The 15744-nt window shown below is 39.0% G+C and overlaps 1 protein-coding gene across 1 annotated transcript in view; it reads left to right on the top strand.

Annotated features, from left to right (window-relative positions):
- The window catches only part of NEK5 (NIMA related kinase 5), a 65370-nt gene that overhangs the window by 31094 nt on the left and 18532 nt on the right, over nt 1-15744 (top strand). The window contains 9 exon segments of the mRNA XM_039839425.1: nt 893-959; nt 1799-1915; nt 2898-2984; nt 4522-4614; nt 6742-6816; nt 7044-7112; nt 8809-8956; nt 14042-14167; nt 15211-15348. Coding sequence (XP_039695359.1) covers nt 893-959; nt 1799-1915; nt 2898-2984; nt 4522-4614; nt 6742-6816; nt 7044-7112; nt 8809-8956; nt 14042-14167; nt 15211-15348 — 920 coding nt within the window.

Here is a 15744-nt window from a genome sequence, read left to right as displayed (position 1 = left end):
TGCCAAATATTAAATACAAAGAAAGAATCTTAAAAGCAGCAAGAGAAAAGCAGATAGTTACCTACAAGGGAGCACCCATAAGACTGGCAGCTGATTTCTCAAAAGAAACCACGCAAAACAAAAGGGCTTGGCCCAAAATATTTGACATGATGAAAACCCAGGATCTACAACCAAGAATACTTTATCCAGCAAAACTATCATTTAGAGTTGAAGGACAGATAAAGAGCTTTCCAGACAAAAATAAGCTAAAGGAATTCATCATCACCAAGCCAGTATTACAGGAAATGTTGGAAGGACTTCCTTAAGAAGAAAAAACAGTATCAAAAACAGGAATAAAGAATGATACATTCCTATCAACAAGTACCTCAAATGGAAAAGAATTAAGTGCTCCAACTAAAAGAGTGGCTGAATGGATAGGAAAATAAGACCCCTACATATGCTGCCTACAAGAGATCACTTCATATTAAAAGATATACACAGACTAAAGGGAAAGGGATGGAAAAAGACATTGCCTTGATGGACCTAGAGGGTATTGGGCTGAAAGAAACTGGTTAGATAGAGAAAGACAAATATTGCATGATTTCACAGAATTAGTTGCTCGGGAAGGACTAATTCCAGTCTCGAAGAAAAATCACTGAATCAGAACATTTTTGTTTTATTCTCTTCTGTATCCCCAATTGGTACTATTCTCTTTATCTGCCTTTCTTCTTGATTCCAAAGATCTTCTTTTCCAAAGTGCACATTCTGAAACTTTGAACTACTTCTGAAACTCGCAAGTTCAAGTCACAGGTGAATTGTAAATCTCATTACTAAGCTAAAAATTGACCTGTCAAATCGGTGCCTAAGACTACTTAAAATTTCTGCTGAAGCTGAACATTTTTTATTTCCTAAGGCCTGCTGAATATCTTCAGAGGAAATTTGAAGCTCAACAATATAAGCTGAAAGTAGAAAAGCAATTGGTGAGTAAAATACCAAATATGAGAGACAATCAGGAATTTCCTAATAGTGCCTCTGTTCACAAATATTCATGGATCCTTAAGTCAAAGTTCATTCCACATAGAAGATTAAGACTACCCTCCACCTTCCCCAGTTTTTAGTAGCTTAAAGAAGAATAATGGGAATAGGCTTGAATCGGGGTCTGGGAAGCCTGGTTTCTTCCCTGGCTCTCCCACTTGCTGTATGACCTTACATAGGTCATGAAACCTCTCTAGCCTCAGTTTCCTTTCCTATAAATGATAGTTTTAGAGTAGATGAGCTGCAAGGTCCCCTTCAGTGCTGCAATCTTTGACTCTATTTTATCAGAATTCTACACATTTTTTAAAAAGTGATTATTATATTTTATTTGAAATGAAAATTAACCTTTTCTGTTAAGTATAGTGTTAAAATTTAGGAACCGAGGGAAGCTGGATATGCACCCTGTTTGTATTGTTCTTATTTTGAACTGCTAAAAGCCTTCAGTTCTATTCCCCTAACCTAATCTCATACTCTAGAGTTTGCTAAACTTTCATCGAATTTTAATTGAACTGTTATAATTTGCCAGTTCAGAAAATTAATCTAGATATCTCACATGGTAGCATAATATATTGATTGCTTTGGATAAATAACACAAATGATTTTATTAATTTTCTTGAATTTTTTAATGTTTCATACTTAAGAAAATTCTGCTCACTATACAAAAAAAACTCCCAAATATGGAGTTTGATTGGCAATATAATTCTTGTTTAAAGAAGGTCATGGTCAAATCAGAATGTTTCCAACATGCAAGTATTGTTTTACAAATTATTGCATTCAAAAATAGGGTCTTCGTCCATCTTCTGCTGAGCCAAATCACAACAAGAGAGAAGAGCTAATAAGTAATGGAGGAGAGCCAAGACTCCAGGAGCTGCCGTTCAGGAGAAACAAAATGAAGGAACAGGTTAAAAACAGTCTGATTCCAGGCCACCCTGAACTCATATCATTGTCTTTTGTATTGTAATGAGGTATTACTTTTAGTTTCTACAGGAAGTGCCTGAGAGAGTGTAGTACACAAATACTTGTTGGGCACGCTCGCGTGCAGTGCCATGCTGAGGGTTTTAGTGCTACAGAAATACATATCTCACCTTCTCTGAGAATGCAACATAGCTAAATTCATAAGACTTTTTACCTTGGATTGATAAAGTAACTGCCATCAGCAAAAGTTTTGAATTTCGTATTAGTTCCCTAGAGCTGCCTTACAGGATAACTGAGTAGTTTAAAACAACAGAAATTTATTGTCTCACAGTCTGGAGGCTGAAAGTCCAAAATCAAGGTGTTGTCAGAGCCGCGCTCCCTTGCAGACTTGTAGGGGAACCCTTCTTTGCATATCTTAACTTCTGGTGGTTGTCAGCAACCTGGCAGTCCTTGGCTTATAGCTGCATATCTCTATGCTCTGCCATTGTCACATGGCATTCTTCCTGTGAGTCTGCCTTCACATGGCCATCTTCTTAAAAGGACACCAGTCATACTGGATCAGGGGCCCACTCTACTCCGGTGTGACCTCATCTTAGCTAATTACATTTGTAATGACGCTCTCCAAATAAGGTCACATTCAGAGGTACAGAGCATTAGGACTCCAACATATCTTTTCTGGGGGGCAAAGTTCTACCCATAATAGGATTATATGTAAAAGTGGAGTATAAAAAGTAACTGTATGTTATTACCACATTAGGGATTATGTGTAAAACTGAGATCACCCCAAGTCACCTTATCACTCACAGTGAGTGAAGTACCACAACTGAAATGGAAGGCGGACTGTCATCTTTAGGAGCAGCGGGTTTTCTAATACTGATTATATATCAAACATTTCAAATTGTGGCTGTATAGAGGTTATTTTGTTGTTTGCAAACATTTAAAATTTTTGGATTGGGATTGCTTTCCAGGAATATTGGAAGCAGTTAGAGGAAATACGCCAACAGTACCACAACGATATGAAGGAAATGAGAAGGAAGATGGGGAGTGAACTGGAGGTAAATACATTCATTCTTCAAAAGAGAGTATTGTTCCATTGATTCAGAGCTAACAAAATTGAGCAGGTATTAAAAGTAATGATCTTATAGAAAAGATAACTTTTTATCATGCAAACTCTTTAATGTGAATGCTGTCAGATCTGATTGAAGCTGTGCATGGTTGTGGTTTAGTTGGGACTACACAGATGATGAGGATATCTGAGATTCTCAGGAATGGTGATTATTAAAAATGCTTGTTGATTGTCCTCATGAATCAGTCAATAACTGTCAAGCGAGCAGCTATACTACACTATAACTGGATTAGATGCAATAAGTTCACACCCACAAGGTAGGAAGAAAGACCAACATTTACTGAATTCAACTATTGGCATAGTCTCATAGACAGGGGTAAGGTTCTAAAGTCCATATTTGAGTGCAGTTGAGATAAATCTTGAAAATTCTTTAAAGGTTTCACATTGGAAACTCATTCTTTCATCTCTCAGATCACTGCTTTTTCAGTAGAATTCCCAATGAAATAGCTGGCTTGGGTTTGGAGATTACCTTATAGAAAAAGACACAGATATTTAAACACTAGTAACGCCCACAGCGCCCGGGAATTCCCCTCCTGTGAGAGGCCTGTGGGCACTGAGAGGACGAGACACAGCTGGGCTCCCATCTCATCTGCACTTGAGCCCACACTCATTGAGTAAACCATCCACACTGCTGAAATTGATCTTTCTGTCCCCATCTCCTTCACCCCTGAGTGCCCACAGATGAAATGCAGGTGAAATGAGCATAGGGTACAGTTCAGTTGTATGTGCCAAGCTCTTAACTAGAGCTTTCACATGCTTTATCTCATTTACATCCCCCCTTACAGAGAAGTTAAGTAACTCATCCACACAGGGCAGGCCAAATAAATACCTGATTCCAAAACCTCTACTCTTTCTAGCATATGCTCTTCTACTCATAAATAGTTGGAAAGATAAGACACACATGTATGAAGCAATTTTTGAGTAAGATTGCATATAGTTAAGCTCTGTAAGTGCTCAGGAACAGGTTTTACGGAAGAAGGAAGGTGGCGTCTCGATGGGGTCTGAGAGGGAGGAGAGTTTAGAGAGGCAGAGCCAGGGTGGAGGGCATTCTGAAAGAGCCCTGCGAAGGCTCAGTGGGAGCACTGGATGTGCTGGGAGCGGGTGGGCTGGAGGGGGTTCTTTCCAGAGCAGCAGCTTGGCTAACAGTAGGGAGCCTCGTACTGTCATCAGTTTTATCTGTAAAGTAGGTCCGTGATGGGAAACCTGAGTCCAGGGAAGATGGAGAGTGGACATTTCTTCAGAGACCAGGAAAGCAGCACTTGGGGAATTGGGGAATACCAAGGCAGCCGTAGGGAAAAGGAGCCATCAAGAGCTTCACCCAGCCACTGCCATTGGTTGTCCCTCGACCGGCAGGTGGAGAGCATTTCCTCACTAGATCCCATTCACACCTGGGCTGAGGGGCATCAGGCAGCCTTCAGAATGGATGCAGAGCCAATATTGTTGACTATGTATACTTTGTGTTCAAGGAGGACTCAAATATAAGGAATAAAACCTATCTGGTGAAGAAGAGTAACCTGCCCATCTCCCAAGAGGCACCTGAGGAAGAAGGACCTGGGCAGGTGATGGTTATCGTTAGATGTTTATGTGTATCCCAATGAGTTTTCCCTAGCCTGGTGATTCTTACCCCTCACAGCACAGTATAATTATGTGGGGGGAAATTTTAAAAACTCAAATGCCTAGATTTTGCCCCAGATGGTCTGCGGTGGGGCCCAGGCACCCTGTTTTCAGAAACTGGCTGGGCGATTTAGTGTGTGATCAAGTTTCAGAACTGCTCTCGTGACCATGTGAAAATTCTGCTTTCTGGATGGTGTTTGAGTCAGAGTCTCAGACACATTGCTCAGAAAATCTGATGTTTAACTTCCCTTCTCTTTCAACCTTAAACATTTTTGGCCAGAGTGGAAAACTGGGCAGAGCTGAGTTATCAGTGGCTCTTGTGGGACTTTTTTTTTCCCTTCTGGGAGGCCTTTCATCTTTATCTTCAAGGTGCTTCAAAGGCCTGAGTAAGGCAAGGGAGAGGAGCCAGTACTGCACGAAGGCGGGAAGGCCTCCCTGAAAGATCCTGGGACCTTCGCATTGATGCCAGAGAGATCTAAAGTGGACTGAGGTTGAATTTCCACCCAGTGGGGTGGATGGGGCTTTAGGAGTCTAAATAGTTGTATTTGAAGGAAAATAAAGCAGTGTGATATTTCTTGTACAATTGAGACAACCGATTATATAATCAAATCAGATAACCAACTTCACAAATATAATAAGATACATATGCCACAGTCCTGTTTCAGAGTTCATAATATTTCAAGGCAGAAAAGCACCTTTCCTGAGGTTGCAAGGCAAACAACTAATAATGATTCAAACTGACACATGCTGTATGTGAAGTATATACAAAGACAGTGGAAATACAGATGAGGCAGTAATTGATTCTAAGGAATGGATGATAGAGACGTAATGTTTAGTGGTGGAGGAAGGAATAGGGTATTAAGCAAAAGACGCACACCACACACACACACACACACACACACACACACACACACACGGGATAGTACCATTTCCTAATATGAGGCAGAGTGGAGAGTGAACCTGTGGTGGGGGACAGTGAAGAGTTCCATTTCGGAAATGTTGGTCAGAGAAGATCTGAGATTGGGAACCTGCTGCAGAGCCTCTGCCCTGCTGCTCCCTCCAATGGAACATGCTTTCCCCAGACCTTCATAGGCCAAGGTCCAGCATCATTCCAGGGCTTAAAGCAAGTGCCAAATAGGCTTTTCCTGCATTGCTCTCACCCCCTACTCTATGCTGTTACCCTATTTTATTTTTATAGCACTTAACACTTTCCGAAATTACATTGTTACTTTGTTAATTCATTTATTACCTATCTTAGTCCAATAAAATGTTAAGTTCCATGTCAGCAGAGACCTTGCAGCCACAGTCACTGCACTAGCCCATTGGACATTGTCTGGCCATAGCGGGTGCTCAATATGAATTTTTGGAATGGCTGTTAAAGTGAAAATGATGCCAAGCAGGCTGTGGAATATGCAAACTTGAAGCTCAGAGGGGAGGAAAGATCAAACCCGAAGATACATGTTTAAGAGTCATTGCATAAAGATGGCTTTTAAACCCATAGGACTTACTGAGACCCCCTTGTATTGAGGAAGAAAGGGGCAGATAGCTCAGGCCTGAACCCTGAGAAAGCTCAGCATTTGAACTTCACCTCTCAACTGTTTTTTGAAATTCTTGTCATCTATTTTTGCAATCTCCTTTTGTTCCTTTTTGAAATTGCCTATCGAGTTTAGAGCCCTCTCCTTTATGCTGTCAAGAGCTGTGCACTTTTCTTGTTTTCCTGGTTAAGATCATAAACCTCTTAAAAAAAGGGTCCTGTAGTTAAAATTACGTTCTTGAATTAAATTAGGTTATACTGGACTAGACTGGGGTGATAAGCGTTGTCTGTCACATTATAGAATTGTACCTATTGCAATGCTAATGTTAAGTATATTGATGTTTTGAGTTAATGGACACTGTCCCCAAGTTTTAGTGAATCATTATTAAAGCCATGTTTTTATTCTCAAATCAATTATCAGATTCAATCCAGAAATCAAATGATGTAAACATACCATACTGTGAAATCAGGGGTTCTAAAAATATAATTGTTTCATCAATATTAAATGCTGTGTTTTAATTTTTTTCTAAACTTTCAGGATATTGAAAGAGACTTGAAACAAATTAGACTTCAGAACATAAAGGAAAGTAAAATTTCAAAGCAAAAATATAAGGTAATAAACATTTGTCTTTCAGTTTCATATTAAAAAGCTGGCTGGGGGTTCATACCTTGCAATCTGGGTTGACGACAAGATTCCCCCCGCTACTATTTTATGGAATTGCTTTATTTTATGATGTTAGACTAGTGGTTTTATGTGTCTATAATGTCAGATAGGAAGTTATAATTTTAAGATTTTTATTGCATTGCTAAACTAAGATTGTTTTCTTGCTTTTTTTCTAGAGAGGGGTAAAGTTTGAAATTAATTTAGATAAATGTATTTCTGATGAAAATACCCTCAAAGAGGAAGAGGTATGTCATTAAGTATATACTTTCATTAGTAGGCATGAGAAAATGAGTGTCTTAGAAGCATGTTTCATGAAGTTTTTCCGTAGGGACTAGGGAGAATTTTTTTCCTCCCATTCTTTTTAAATTGAGATTATTCTCTTAAATGGATTATTCCAATTTAATTCATTTTTCTTTTATAAAGAATCGATTTCCTCACAATATTAACTTTTAATCATAGCAAAATTAAAATAGAAGACATAATACATATTCAACAAGTACTATCATTACCTAAAAAATCGAGCAGGTACCCTGAAACCATGCTCATTTATTTTAGGTCTTAGTTATTAATAACTTTGTACAGGTCCTCGGGTGAATCTCAGTTATGCCTTTGGGCTGTCATTGATACAGCAATAAATGCAAGATCACGTAAACTCAAACCTTGTTTTATTACTTGAGTTCAACATCTTTTTTAATCCCACTTTTTATCAGACCTACTAACAAATATCAAAATTAACTGATTTGTGTTTCCATTTAACCCTCTATAAACTTGCCTTTTAAATTACCAAAAGTATGTGTATTTACATGTTCTATATCACATCTGATACTCAATTTCTTTCTTTCATATTCTTCATTAGCTTAAAACTTTTTAACGTTATCATTTCTTTCAGGTGTGTGTGTGTTTGTGTGTGTGTGCATGTGTGTGTGTGTAGTGAAGGACCAGTTCTTTTTTTTAAAAAAAAAAAAGACTTCATGTTTTGTAGTAGTCACGGCAAAATTGAGCAGAAGTTGCAGATTTCCCACGTTCTCCTGCCCACCTCACGTACACAGCCTTCCCCACCGTCACCACCCTCCACCAGATTGGAACATTTGTTACAACTGATGATCCTACACTGACACATTGTTATCACCCAAAGTCCACAGCTTACATCAGGGTTCACTCTTGGTGATGTACAGTCTGTGGGTTTTGACAAATGTATAGTGACACGTATCCACCATTACAGTATCATGCTGAGCACTTTCACTGCTGCAAAAATCCTCTGTGCTCCACCTGTCTTTCAGATTTTCACTAGCATTTTGCTACATTAGACTTGAATAGAGTGGTGATAGTTAGCGCTCACCTCTACTTAACCGTTAGTCTCGAAGTGTCTCAGAGATATGAATATCAGAGAGGAGCAGTTATGGGACCATTTCTGGGTTGGAATCTGAGGAGTGCTACATCCATAGTGCTTCTGTGAAGAGAGGCTCTAAAGTTGGCCTGCTAGAATAAAAGAATACAATCGAGAAAGTTTTATCTCCCAGAGTGTTCATCTTTTATTATTCTATGCTTCAGTGTGCTTGAGACAGAGTGATCATTTTTGTGTTGATTGTAGAGTATTAGGAGCAGTTTTAGGGACCCATCTGATTAGGAATGTTGTATACTAACAACAGTGTGTGGAGGAAATAACCTTGGGAATTCTGTAGAATGAACCATAGTAGAACGATATTAAAGACAGGAAGTCTGGATAAAATTAAGTTGCCATATATCAGTACTGACAAGGAAAATAAATGAAAACATTTTTGTTTCTATCTTGTTCCAACATAGTTCCACCTTTAAAATTCCACTGATTTGTTTGTTTAATATACATACTTTGAATACTTGTCATATATTTTGGTAAATGTTATTACTGGGAAAAGAAATTTTTAAAATTCCTTCACCCCCGTCTCCCCCACCAAAATATAGCTTACTTCTCATGAAACCCCTGGAATTGCTTTACGCCAGGAAACTTTGACCTTTGAGGACAGCCTGAAGCTTAAGGAAAATAAATGTATAAAGGAGTATGAGGATTATACAGACGAAGCATTTGAAAAACTCTGTGGCTCAGAAGCAGGTACGTATATCTTGAAGGTTGTACATGAGAAGGAACTGTTTTATCGGCAATCCATCTTAAACTATCTCCCACAACTCCACTGTCACCTGTCCCCGTTGCTCTCCCTGAGCTGGGCAGAGACCTGGCTCCTCTGCTTCTGCCCACCCCCATGGGTTCGTGCTCCCTGACACCCAGCCCTCCTCTCTTGCTCCATTCACAGTCTCCTTGGGCAGTTTCACCTGCTCCGTCAACTTCAGTTTCTCCCAGCTGGGAGCTCCACATCTATCTGCTGGAAAGCTCCCTGGACAAGTCCCACTAGCATGTCAGACTCAACACGTGTGCAGTCAAGCTTCTGATCTCTTCCTCCCCAGTGACCCTTTGCTTCGGGTAACACCTTGCCCAGGCTGACAGTTACTGCTGCTCAGGGTGGTTTCCGTTCCGAGGTGTCTCTTGAGTCTCCCTCCTCCTCCTTCATTCTCTCTGCCACTAGTTTAGGGCCCTGTTGTCCCTCAGCATCCGTTTCCTCTTAGGATCAGGGGATGATAGCACCTACTACACAGGCTTACTGTGAGGACTAAAGTGAAATTTGGTGTATAAAGTACCTGAGACATGCTAGGTGATTAACACATGCTATTCCTGTATTTTCCTTTTCCCTCACTGAATTGCCTACATGGCCTCCTTTTTGCTAGCATTTCCCTTTCATTCCCTAAATGATTGTTAGAGTTAGCTTATATTATTACCCTGCTCAAACTTTTTTTTTTGATAATGCCTGCAGGATGCAGTCCATTCCACACAATATCACATTTGACACTGAGTGGCCTGACCCTGTGGTGATCTTCCTTTATTACCCTAGAACCCCTTCTTTCCTTCCACAGTGATGGGAGCCGTACGTAGCTAGGTGAGCATTTACATACCCTGGCTTGGCTCAGCTTTCGCTTCCTGTAATAATACACTTTGCCTCATTTACATCTAGAAAAATCTTTATTCAATTCAGCAGGCATTTTATTGATAATCTCCCCGGTGCCACATATTGTGCTAGGTGGTAGGAAATCTCAAAGATGAACAAAACCTCAAAATCACAGAAGTGTAATCCAAAGAAAGGCACAAAACGTGTGTTCTGAGCCCCAAATGCTGATCATTGTTGGAGTGTGAGCTGGCTAGAGACTCAGAGAGGTAGCTACTCCTGTACAGCTTGGCATGCCAAGGAGCTTGGCCTTATCCTTTGTGGTGACTTTCAGTAAAGGGAGTTAAATATTATTTGTGATGGAGAAAAATCACACTAGCTGTATAGTTTGAAGGATGCTGTGGAGGAATGAGACTGAAGACAGGTGAATAGTCTAGGTGGGAAATGACAGGTACACAAGCCAGAGCGATGCATTGAGACTAGACACGGAGTATGAACCACTGAGTATGGGGCTTGAGGAAAGGAAGAGGGTCAAGGATCCTCCCAGTTTTCTAGTTCATCTGAATGAAGCTTTCACCAACCAAATAGGTATATACAGACGTACCTCAGAGATATAGCGGGTTTGCTTCCACACCGCCACAGTAAAGCCAATATCACAATAAAGCAAGTCACAAGAATTTTTTGGTTTCCTAGTGCATATAAAAGTTATTCATTGAAAATACTTTATTGCTAAACAATGCTGACCGTCATCTGAGCATTCAGCGAGTCATAATCTTGTTGCTGGTGGAGGGCCTTGCTTCAGTATTGATGGCTGCTTACTGATCAAGGTGGTGGTTGCTGAAGGCTAGGGTAGCTGTGGTAATTTCTTAAAATAAGACAGCAATGAAATTTGCCACATCAATTGACTTTTCCTTTCACAAACAATTTCTCTGTAGCATGCGATGCTGTTTGATACTATTTTACCCACAGCAGAACTTCTTTCAAAATAGGAGTCAATCCTTTCAAACCCTGCCACTGTTTTGTCAGTTCAGGTTAGGAAATATCTTAGATCTTGTGTTGTCATTTCAACAATATTCACAGCATCTTCACGAGGAGTAGATTCCATCTCAAGAAACTACTTTCTTTGCTCATCCATAAGAAGCAGCTTCTCATCTGTTACAGTTTTATCACGAGATTTCAGCAATTTAGTCCGATCTTCAGGCTCCACTTCTAATTCTCGTTCTTTGACTATTTCCACCACATCTGCAGGTACTTCCTCCACTGATGTCTTGAATCCCTCAAAGTCATTTACCTGAAACTAATATATTGTATACCAACTATACTTAAATTTTAAAATATCACTGATTACACATCACCATAACAAATAAAATAACAAGGAAAAAATTTGAGATATTGCATGAATTACAAAATATGACAGAGACATGAAGTGAGCAAATGCTGTTGGAAAAATGGCACTGATAGACTTGCTTGAACTAGGGTTGCCACGAACTTTCAGTTTATTAAAAAAATGCAGTATCTGCAAAGCACAATGAAGCAAAGTGCAATAAAACTAGGTATGCCCGTGTATCATATAGAGCAAGACCAGTAGAGAGAATGTAATGATGTAATTATGGAACATATTGAAGCTCAAGAGCATCAGCTGGAGACAGAAGACACAAGCTGTCTAAGGCGCAAGCCCCGAGGCAAATTGGGGCTTCTTTAGCATATACACAGTATGTCAACCTTGGTGATGGTTGGAAATACCTAAGCAGAGGGACTAGAGTGAGAAGAAAATGGAGCTTAGGACAGACCCTAGTTTGGACAAGTTTTGAGAGAATCAGGAGAGTGAAGACAAAGAAGGAGAGCAAGTTCTAGAAGGAGGTGCAGGGGTTGGCAGCATTAACTGGAAGAGAGAGGCTCAGTGAGGCAGGAGTGAGGCAGGCGTGGAGTGAGGCAGGCGTGGGGTGTGGCCATCTGGAACCCTCAGTGCCTCAGTGACAGCAGTTCAGTGAAAGGGGTGTGTCCGAAAGTTACTCTTCACCTGGATTTGCTGGGAGGAGGGGAGACTAGGTTGAATGTCTCAAAAGGCATAGCTGCTTTTTTTTTTAGATTAAAAAAAAATCTTTATTAGTCTGATAGTTTGATACGAACAATTTTCCTATATGTTTATTGACCATCTATATCTATATTTCTCTTGTAAATTATGTGCTCATATCTCTTATTTACTTTTCTACTGAAAATGGCATGTTTGTTTTTTCTTTATAAGACATTTAAATTAAACCTTTGCCTGTAATATGTATTGCAAGTATTTCTCCCAGTTGGTCTTTAGATTTCATTTACTGTACCAATAGCAAATGTGTGCGTGTGTGCATGTGTGTGCATACATATAACTTAGGGAGAAATTTTACAAGAATTGTGCAGCATATATGAAGAAAGCTATAAAACAAAGGTCTTTAAAGACCATTTGAATAAATGGTGAGAAATAACGTTGTTATATATTGGAAATAAAGTATTCTTTCCAAATATCTGGATTTTTGGGTAATTTCAGTCAAAAACACAATAGGATTTTTTTCTGGTGTGAGGAGATCTTGGCAGATTGGAGAATCTTTGGAGATTCTTAACTAGCCAAAAAATTTAGAAAAGAAGAGCAGTGAAGGAACATTTACCCTTCTAAATAACAAAACATATAAATTATAGTCATTAAAACAATTTGATACCAGCACCAGAATAGATAACATAGTGGGGGAAAAAAGATAGATTAGGAACACACATTTTTTTGGACAGGAAAGAACTAGTTATTTGAAATATATAGAAAAAACTCATAGAATAAATTAGTAATAGATTCAATTTTAACAGTGAAAAGCTTTGGTAAGGCAAATTATACTAGCTCCTAGAATTGTCACTTTCAATAGTAATAGGGTAAATAATCATAAATGTCCACAAACATTTAGCCACAAATAAGTACGTTATAATATTATTTATATTAAAGAAAAATCTCCTAAAAATCTAGCAAAAAGGAATTATTTAAATTATAATACATGAAACAGAATACTATGTTTAATTTAAAATGGTTGTATGAAAGACTAACAATCTGGATGTAATATGTTGTTAGTCAAAAACAAGTTATGAAAGGATGTGTAGTATATGACTCATTTTTTGTTTCAAAACAAAGCAAGAACTATATGCAGGGGAAATTTTTTGAAATTTTAGTAGTCTCTGGACAGTGGGTTTATGGGTGATTTTTGTTTTCTTCTTTGTTTCTGATTTTTAAATTTCCTATAATGAAATATGGAGAAGGATAACACAAATTATTTTAAAAATTGAGATAATGGAATAGAATGAATTTCTGTGGGAACTGACTAAAGTAAAAATTCTCATAAAATGCCTCAAGGATTTGTCCATTTGTGTCACTAATATTTCTTTAGCATTTAAATATTTTGGTTAGTCAATCAAGTGTTATTAATAAAAGTGAAACAATTTTAAACCTGTTTATAATATCAGTCTTATAAATATGACCTATGCTTTAGTCCATCCAGGCTGCTGCAGCAAAATATCATTAACTGGGTGATTTATAAACAACGAACATTTATTTCTCACAGTTCTGTAAGGCTAGAAAGTGTAAGATCATGGTGCTGGTAGGTTTGGTGTCTAGTGAGGGCCCGATTCCACCTTTTGGCTGTGTCTTCACACAGCAGAAAGGATGAGGGAGCTCTCCATGGCTCTTTTTTAAAATTTTTTTATGCCTACTACCTGGTCTTCCTAGGGGGTCTCCCATCCAAGTACTAACCAGGCCCCACCCTGCTTAGCTTCCGAAGTCAGACATTGGGCTTGTTTAGGGTGGCATGGCCGTAGACCATGGACTGTGGCTCCACTGGAGTGTGAACCCAGAACCTTCCTGTGTGTAAAGCAGACATGCTAACCGCTACACTATGGAAAGACGTCCTCTCTGTGGCTTCTTTAAGGGCACTAATCCCATTCATGAGGGCTCTATTCTCGGGATCTAATCACCTTTCAAAGGCCCCACCTCCTAACATTAGATTTCAACATATAATATTCTGGGGAAACACAGAGTCCACAGCAGTCTATATTAGAATGACGGTGGTGATTTCTCTTTTTTGAATATACCAGCTGATGGACTGTCTCCAGATTTCCTAAGAACTGTTTATTGCAATTAGTCACACTTTGGCTGCTTTTAAATTAATGAGTTATTTCGTTATACCCAGAGCTGTTCATTGAGGATGCTGCTGCTGCAGAAAACAGGAGACAGTGGGACGCGGGAGCGCCTCAGACTCTGCTGCAGATGATGGCAGCGGCTGATGTCTCCTCCATCTGCTCCACCAGGCCCGAGGGTGAGTTTCCATCAGTGGGCATAAAACTCCAGCGAGAGGAGACCGAGGCCCCAAATGCAGCTCGTGCTTACCCTGACCTGATGGTTCTCACTTTTCAGTACAATCTCTATAGACTTGGTATCAAATATCTTCCAAAGATATCGTTTTGGTTCCTCCCCTACCTCCAGAGAATGCCGGTTAATGATCTTAGACAACTGAGAATGTAAAAGAGGAAAGATCTAGAATCCCTCCTTCCTCACAGTGAGAGAATGTACAGGGAAGGGTAGTCGACTTAATTTGCCTTCAAATGCTAGTTCAGTAACTTCCTTGCAATTTCTTGGAGAGTTGGTTTTTTTAAATCACTAAAATTGGAATTAACACAATAGCTATCCCACAAGATGTAGGGAGGTAACAGTGCAAAGATACATATAAAATGGCTTGTAAACCAATGTGTAAATGTAAGGAATATTTAGTATGTGATGAAATTTTCAATCTAAATTCTTTTATTTACTTTTGAGCTTCTGGCACAGCCTTTCCTGAGGAGTGGTTTACAACATATAATTGTCACCTTTATAGAGAGTGAAGATTTTTATTACTTATTTCCTATGTTTCTCCTGTTAACATGAGATGGGGGAGAGCTAAAATTTATACCCATGTAATAAGTCGAAATATGTAAGTATATCACTGAAATTAGTAATTATAAGTGCATAAATTGATTTATATTTATACTATTACAAAACACCAACAGCATCAAACTTGTGAGAAAGGGCCTGCAAATGTAGTACAATTTAATCCAATGAATCAATAAAAGGGGAAAGCTAATTTTAAAAGAAGCAAATAGAATACAAATTTTAACACATCAAAATCGCCAGCTTACAGATCGAAAAGTGACTCTCTCACCTATCAGCTGCATGACAGTAAGGCACTAAACTTTTCTATAAGTTTTCTTACTAATAAGATGAATGGTGGAATGAGGTTCCCTCCAAGGTTCTAACATTCTGTGATTTTATAAAAACTTGAACAAAGAAGCATTTTTATTTTCAATAACACACTCTCCTCTTCAGATGGCCAAGTGAAGGTGATCAAAAGTGTTCCGGAAAATAGGAAACAGTGGCAGCACGAAGCTCCAGGAACTTTAATGAGTGTTTTGGCGGCAGCACATCTCACAAGTAGCTCATTTTCTGCCAGAGAGGAAGAATTTGGTATGTAGTTTATTTTTAAGAACATAACCAGTCCCCTGAGGAATTTTGTCAAACACTTGTAAATGCTAAAAGGGGATAAAAATACCTTCAGCCTGAAGAAAAAATCGGGAAGATGCCTAAGCCTTTGCAGAAGCTGATTTGCTTTGTCCAAGCCCGTTCCAAATGGCATTAATGAAAGACTTGAACTTCTGAGACGAGTGGGGTAATTTTGTTTCATGTGATCAGCTGACAGCTGATGACAAGTGAAGTAAGTAGGAGTGGTGGCTTTGTAGATGATGAGCTAGTATTGCTTAGCTCTACCTGACAGAGTGGTTTTTTTCTGACATTATTCAGTGGACTCAAATTAAGATTCTATGGGTGATAAAAACACATCTCAACGTAGTGTTTTTGGCTTTT

Source organism: Pteropus medius, unplaced genomic scaffold (assembly GCF_902729225.1).
Source record: "Pteropus medius unplaced genomic scaffold, Ma_sr-lr_union100, whole genome shotgun sequence".
NCBI lineage: Eukaryota > Metazoa > Chordata > Mammalia > Chiroptera > Pteropodidae > Pteropus > Pteropus medius.
Note: the sequence above shows the minus strand (reverse complement) of the source record. Positions and strands in the feature narration are given on the sequence as shown.